We start from the raw sequence: 6,966 nt of genomic DNA on the forward strand, positions 1-6,966 counted from the left end.
AATACACATACTGCTAACATAGTGAAAAAACTTGGCGTATAAATTAACCGAAGAATATTTCTTTTTATTAAGATTATTAAGATTATGAATCTCCATCAGATCACACTATATTTGAAGGGTCATTCTAAAGAGCACAAATATCACGTACTCATTACAATATATCACAATAAGTAAACAATTTTCATTGTATCCCAAACCTAACTTTAGCCATTTTGGCCTTTAACCAGTTTAACATCCTTCAGCCAACACAAGTTTCACTACAAGCAATTCTGCATCTTCAGGGCTGAAATGAGAAATGAGATACATTCAATAGTTTTTTTTTCAAAATAGTCCAAATTCAGAAATCTACATAGTTCCATAAACTCAGATACCTACTAGATAACATGATCAGCTTTTACATGATTTAAACATTAGTCATTCTTCTAAAAATATGAATAGTCTTTTCATCTACTTTGGGTAAAATCATACCAATTGAAATGATATAGCCAGATTAATATTTCCATTTTCACAAATCAATCTTGTTCAGAATAGATAATCTTTCTTTACCAGAGTACCAAACTTTATCACTAGTGGCACATTTAATATCAAGTTTTCACTTGGTAACTTGTGACCAGATAAAAATCAAAATAACTAAACTCAACTTGAAGCGGTTAACAACAGAATTTGCAAATATTCCTACTGGTTCATTGAGTATTTGAAGAGCAATCCAAGGAGGACAATGATATGAGGAGTTTGAAAGACAGGAGAAGAAGGGCTAAATTAAGAACCAGTTTTGTTGGTTATAATATTAAAACAAAATACCACGTGAGATAGCAACATGTGCTTGCATCATCTCCACATGGAGAAAAATAACAGTTGTGTTGAAAATACCTAAATGTTTAGTGTAAAGAACACTTACATCGAAAAGAAAAGTTTTAGTCACCATTCATTATAAGTCAAAAATGCACATTGCAGCATAGACTAAAATAAACAAAAAATAGTTTTAAGAACGTCAAGTTGCACTTGTGTGGAGACAAAGCCACATGCTGAAATAAATTAATGGCCAAATTAACATTTAGAAACACGTACTTTCATGCATAATTATAATAAGGAATACATAGGAAGTGAAGGAAATAACAGAACATTTGTTCAACAAATTATTAAAACAATAGATGGTACAACTGCTGAGAGCAGACTTGGGCAAATAAATTTAAGTTTGTGGCATGTACAGAAAGATTCTGCACATGGCTTCCTGTTCGAGGAACACAAAATAATAAATTTCAGCTCGACAAAAAGTACTATGAAATTGATTCCACTTTTTCGCTCTGAAATTAAAAGAACTCTAGGAAATGTACCCATGTAATTTTACAAGCACGTTTCATTTCTGTCGGTAAAAAATGAATGCCAATCTCTTCATTTAAGGTCCTCATGTTTGATATCTTCCCTCTTTCTTTTTCTGGTCATCTCTGTCTCTTTAGTTGAGGATGCTGGCAAAGATCTTATTTGGCATGGCTCTGAGTGAAGGGATAGGAACTGGGACCCTATCAGCTCACTCTACAGAGACAAAAGTGAAAACTTGCTTAGTAGATTAGTAGTCATCAAATTCTAGAGTATGCTTCAAATGTTTCTGGCATCATACTATGATTATGTCATTATGAATAGATCTTCACTCTTTGTTTTGCATACCAGTTTTTGAGTTTCAGCTTTCAATCTGATTACAGATTCTGACTCTGCAAATCTTCTCAGCAACCTTCTGGAGTTCCACATCCAGAGTTCTAACCCTTTTGGATTTATTTTTCAAACATGCTCATAACAGATTGCCATCAATATTGACCATGTTAAGTTTACTTTCTGTAGCTTATCTTGTATATCTGACTGTCTAGACCCACCAGGTGCATGCAGAGGCAAAGCTTTCACTCAGTGGTAAAAATTGTGGCATGTTACTCCATGAATCAGAACTCCCAAGCCATACATGCTGACTGGTTCCTCCAAAAGGCACATTTATTCACCTTTATTTATTTTTGGCCTAGGACACCTTTTCGTGCCCCATTTATGTCAGTGCTGTGCAAACTGTGCTGAGCAGAGTTTATGCTTAGATTGATTTGCCAGATTAACCCTCCTTAAATTGTAGCCATGTTTTCTGGAGGGAGCTGATTCACCTTTCAGAGGACAATCCTCATTTATCCTCAAAGATGATAATGGCACTGGAAACAATAGCTTCATCACAAAGAATAGTAACTACATCAGCAATTAATTCCAGGAGTCACATGCAAGCTCATTGAAGTACAGTACTCTATAGGCTCTGTTTAGAGTTATGTAGGCTACAGTAGACCTCAGGAGGGCAACAACATGATTTTCAATCATTACCCACTGTCTTTTCAAATTACAATGTACCTTTCCTCTATCTGCATCAGATCTTTGTGAGCTGGAAAACAGGGAGTAAAGAAGACAAGATCAGAACTTGTCTGTGCAGACCTAATCCTTGCAGTGCAAGGGGAAGCCAGTCCATCAAATAATCTGTGATCAGCACTGAAGCTGTCAGCTGTCCCCTCACTTTCAGCTTGCTCTACACCAGGGGGGCATAACCAGACCCAGCGGCATCCCAGGACAAGGGTGCAACCCACCGACATATGGTTTCCCACTTTGTCCAGAAGATTAAATTATGATATTTGAGTGGAAGTCACGATACAGCTTGAACTATCAAAGTCAATGGCCAATGTTGCCCCCTTTGAACCTATCTCCTTTATGATGTCATTATTGATATTATAAATTGAATTGGGGATATGAATGTAACTTGTGAAAGCATTTAGAGTATGTTCCATTAAATGGCACTAACATCTAATCATTTCACATAATAATGAAAGAAGTCTGTAGTCTGTAGCTAAATGTATTCTTGAATACAATGGTTGATTTCATAAAGAAAAAGAAAATGCAAGTGTATATATCTATTGAATTTGGCCCTTTCTGCACAATAACCCTGAAACCTTTTCCTTCACCCCTCCATTTTTTGTTGAATTTGTTTTTGTTGGCATTAGGACTCTGTGCACTTTACCACTGATAACCAGTGCTAAAGTGTTTGTACTCTCTTTCAAATATGGTAAAATTTACTTACGTCTCATTGGCATGTTTAATTTGCGTATACGTCCCTAATAAAATGATATGCCACATACCCAGGGCCTGTGAATTAAATCCTATTAGTGGGCCTGAAGCTCCTATTTCGCCACCCACTAAAGTACCCTTTAAAACTTGTCCCAGGTCTGCTATTGCAGCCTGAATGCAGATTTAAACTGCCAATTTGACTTGTCAAAACAGCTGGCCTGCCAAGTCTTAAACCCCCTTTTTATGACTGGTAAATCACCCGTAAGGTTGGCCCTAGGTAACCCATAGGGCGGGATACCTAGTAATTAAAAGGCTAGATATGTCCTTTTAGGTTTTATTGTCCTGGTAGTTTAAAACTCCTAAATTCATTGTTCAGTACTGTGAGGCCTACTTCTCCCATGAGATAGTATTGGGTTAAATTATTACATTTAATAGATTTTAACTTTAGATTGGGAACAGGTAGACAATTTGTGTTTGCTATCTGAGAAATTATAATTGCAAAGCCTCTTTGATGCTAAAATCAGATTTTACGGTACAATTGTGAAAATGCTACTTTCAGAAAGTTGGCATTTTTCTGTCTTAACTAATTAGTGACTGCAGCCTGCTCCTGGGTCACATGACTGGGTAATATTGCCAGTTGGGCTTTGATTATTCCTCCCAGACCGAGCAGACAATATAGAGTTTAGCTAGGCCTAAATGTTTTTGTACCCAATACATATCGTTCCACTACGCAATGTCTTAAGTAGGTCAGAATTATGCATAAATGTGGTTGATATTTGTCATTTGAGTAAAGAAAAGTGCATTTTGGGCCAGATGTATCAAAGAGTTTTACCCATTCTATGTCTATGAGAAAATGTGTTGGTACATATGGCCCTTTATTTCATAAAGTGTTTTCGTTGTTTGAATTTTAAACTGTTTGGCTCCTGATCAACTCAAGTATCATTGTGGCCTTCTGCTGCTGGCTATGAGCACAGAGCTTGACCGTGGGCATAAAGACTCTTTTCTCCCCATTGTCAGTGCCACAAGAATCCAGTGCAGAAGTCTTTAAGCCACTCACAGTGATATCTGTGCATCGAAAGAAGCTTCTGGCTGGGCCCAGTCTCTATCACCCTAGCATCCACTGTGCATCGCTTTTGACGCTGTTCAGCAGGCTGTAGAGACAGAACATATGGTCCATTCTCTGTCTAAATCTTACCCCCAGGCACCAATCTCCATCACCCAAAACTCGCACCTTACACTTAATATTTTTCAGTGTGTGCTCTAATTTTTGGGGGAATTCTCAAGTAAGTTCAAAAGAAAAATATTAGTACTTAGTGTTACCAAATGAACTTTTGTGTCAAATAAATTAGTTTATTGACGTTTCTGGGATGACTTGTGGGTACTCATGTACAAAGCATTTTTTTGTCATAAAGGGTAAAGGTCAAATTGAAGCTGTTGCAACCACAACATTTATTTTTTAAATATACAAAACCCAAATTGTGATTCAGTAACAGATTACCTAATCGCAGTTTGGGGTTCAAAGCACATGGGGAATCACCATTTGGAAGGGGAGTGCCAAGTACTTCCCTTCCAAATACTGATCCCATAAATTATATATTGTTGTTTTGGGATGGAAATCTGGTCAAAAATATCTTGCCACTAAGTCAAATGAGGTGGTATCTAATTGCAAAATAGAAAGGCTCCACAAGGGACCCCTTTCCCTTGTTAACATGGATAAAAACATTTTTAGGAGCAGGCAGTGTTAACTGGGACCACTACCTACTCCTGAAAAATGGATGTAAATTGTTTCTTTTTTTAGATACCTCCCATTTTCCTTTTAGGAAAGAGGTCTGCATTTAAAAAAAATAAGATTGTTTAAAAGCAGAATCAGAAGTGGTGGTCTGCTGAACTGAGCAGGCCCCGATTACTCTGGCCAATTGGAGTTGGTCGCAATTTGCAAACTACCTCATGCATATTAACGAAGTGGGTCAGATCGGGCCCATCACAATTCTGTATTCTGTAAACCAACCTATTAGTACATAGGTTGTTGGTTCACAAATACCAGCACATTCAGGAAATTGCAACCACTTCTACTGAATACATGTAGGTACAATCCAAATAACCTCTGGATTGTGGTGCTTCTTTTCACTGTTCCTCACATAAAATAGTCAACTTATCCTATAGTTTAGAATAGGGTGATTCCTATCAAAATAGATTTTGGCTTTGGAACACTCCATCACTCTTTCTCCTAAAATCCTACAACTGTGAAGTGCTTTACAGTGGTTATTCTTGTAGGTTAGCAACCGTGCTAGACTTTTAAACAAAGGTGTTTGGTTTTTGCATATTTATTTCTATTTCATCCATAATTCAATCAGTCATGACATACCTAAAATGAATATTTTATTCACTGTGGGGTAATTTAAAAGTAATTGTTATTTTTATTTCCAGAAAGCAGACCATTTTCAAATGACCTCAAACAAAGCTTGATGAGGACATGGCTGCTGTGAAAGCCACCAATGTCTCCTGGACCACTTTCATGCTGAGGGGCATTCCTGGAGCAGAAGAAGCTCACATCTGGATTTCCATCTTTCTCTTCACATTTTCCCTTGTCTCTGTTCTGGGAAATTGCATCATTCTGTTCATTATAAGGAATACCACACATCTCTCTGATCCCATGTACATGTTTATATCAATGCTAGCCCTTTCTGACCTGGGTTTGACGTTTTCTACGTTGCCAACAGAACTCAGCGTTTTCTGGTTCAACAAGAAAAACATTGATTTTGATATTTGCCTGACCCAAATGTTCTTTTTCCAATCTTTCTCCTCCTTGGAGTCATCAGTTTTGGTCCTGATGGCCTTTGACCGCTTTGTTGCAATTTGTTATCCTCTGAGATACTCCTCAGTTCTAACCAGGCCAAATGTCCTTAAAATTGGAGCAATGTCATTGATCAGGAGCACAAGCATACACGTTCCAGAGCCCATTCTTCTTAAAAAGCTGTGGTTCTGCAACAACAATGTCCTCTCACATGCCTTTTGCTTTCACCCAGACTTGATAAGGCTTGCTTGCTCTGATACAACCATCAACAGTACCTATGGCCTGGTTCTAGTTCTCTCTACATTCTTGCTGGACTCTGTGCTTATTTTATGGTCATACATCATGATTCTTGGAGCTGTCTTAAAAATCAACACAAAGGAAAGACAACTAAAGGCTTTTAACACCTGTGTGTCTCATATATCTGTGGTTCTGATATCGTATATACCTCTTATTGGCTTAACAGTAGTTCACAGGTTTGGGAAAAATGCCCCTCCTCTTATTCATGTTTTGATGGGACTCATTTATGTTTTTCTTCCTCCTGCCTTAAACCCCATACTTTATAGTTTGAAAACCCGCAGGATTAAAAAGGCACTGTACAAGCTTGCTTGCTAAAGGATCCTGTATTGATAATTCCCTTAATAAGGACTTCATGTTATTTCCTGAATTGAACTGAAAATGCAGATCACTAAAATTGCTGGATATGATGAAAAGAAAATTGTGCAGAGGGTATTCTGAGAAGCAGATGACACCGACAGCCAATCGGAACTCACTGCATGCTGCCCCACCCACCTGGACCAGACACAGACTCCCTCTGTCCACAAGAGAGAAAAGAGTGATTGCAAGAAAAATAAATCAGGCAACTCGGTACAGTTGTGTGTGATGTGTGATATTAACATTGTTCCATATAAAATATCTGACCGAGTCTGTTTCAAATTTTACATTACACTGGTATATTTATTTTATTTTATAATATTTCACAATCAAAACGTAGAGGTAAATTCTAAATCATGCAGAATTAAGAGTTTGCACATAAATCGGTATTCTTATTTTTTCTACATTATTGCACCATCGCTATAATATTTTGCAAAGTTTTG

General features: G+C 37.4%; 1 protein-coding gene across 1 annotated transcript; it reads left to right on the forward strand.

The window, feature by feature from the left end:
* Positions 1–5,551: 5,551 nt before the first annotated feature.
* Positions 5,552–6,484, forward strand: LOC138249436 (olfactory receptor 51G2-like). Its single transcript, XM_069203395.1, has one exon. The coding sequence runs from the start codon at positions 5,552–5,554 to the stop codon at positions 6,482–6,484; it is 933 nt and encodes a 310-aa protein (XP_069059496.1).
* Positions 6,485–6,966: the final 482 nt, after the last annotated feature.

The sequence above is a fragment of the Pleurodeles waltl genome, chromosome 8, assembly GCF_031143425.1.
Source record: "Pleurodeles waltl isolate 20211129_DDA chromosome 8, aPleWal1.hap1.20221129, whole genome shotgun sequence".
Taxonomy (NCBI): Eukaryota; Metazoa; Chordata; class Amphibia; order Caudata; family Salamandridae; genus Pleurodeles; species Pleurodeles waltl.

Coding starts and splice junctions, on each gene's coding strand:
- LOC138249436 (XM_069203395.1), top strand. CDS start 5,552: ATGGCTGCTGTGAAAGCCACCAATGTCTCCTGGACCACTTTCATGCTG.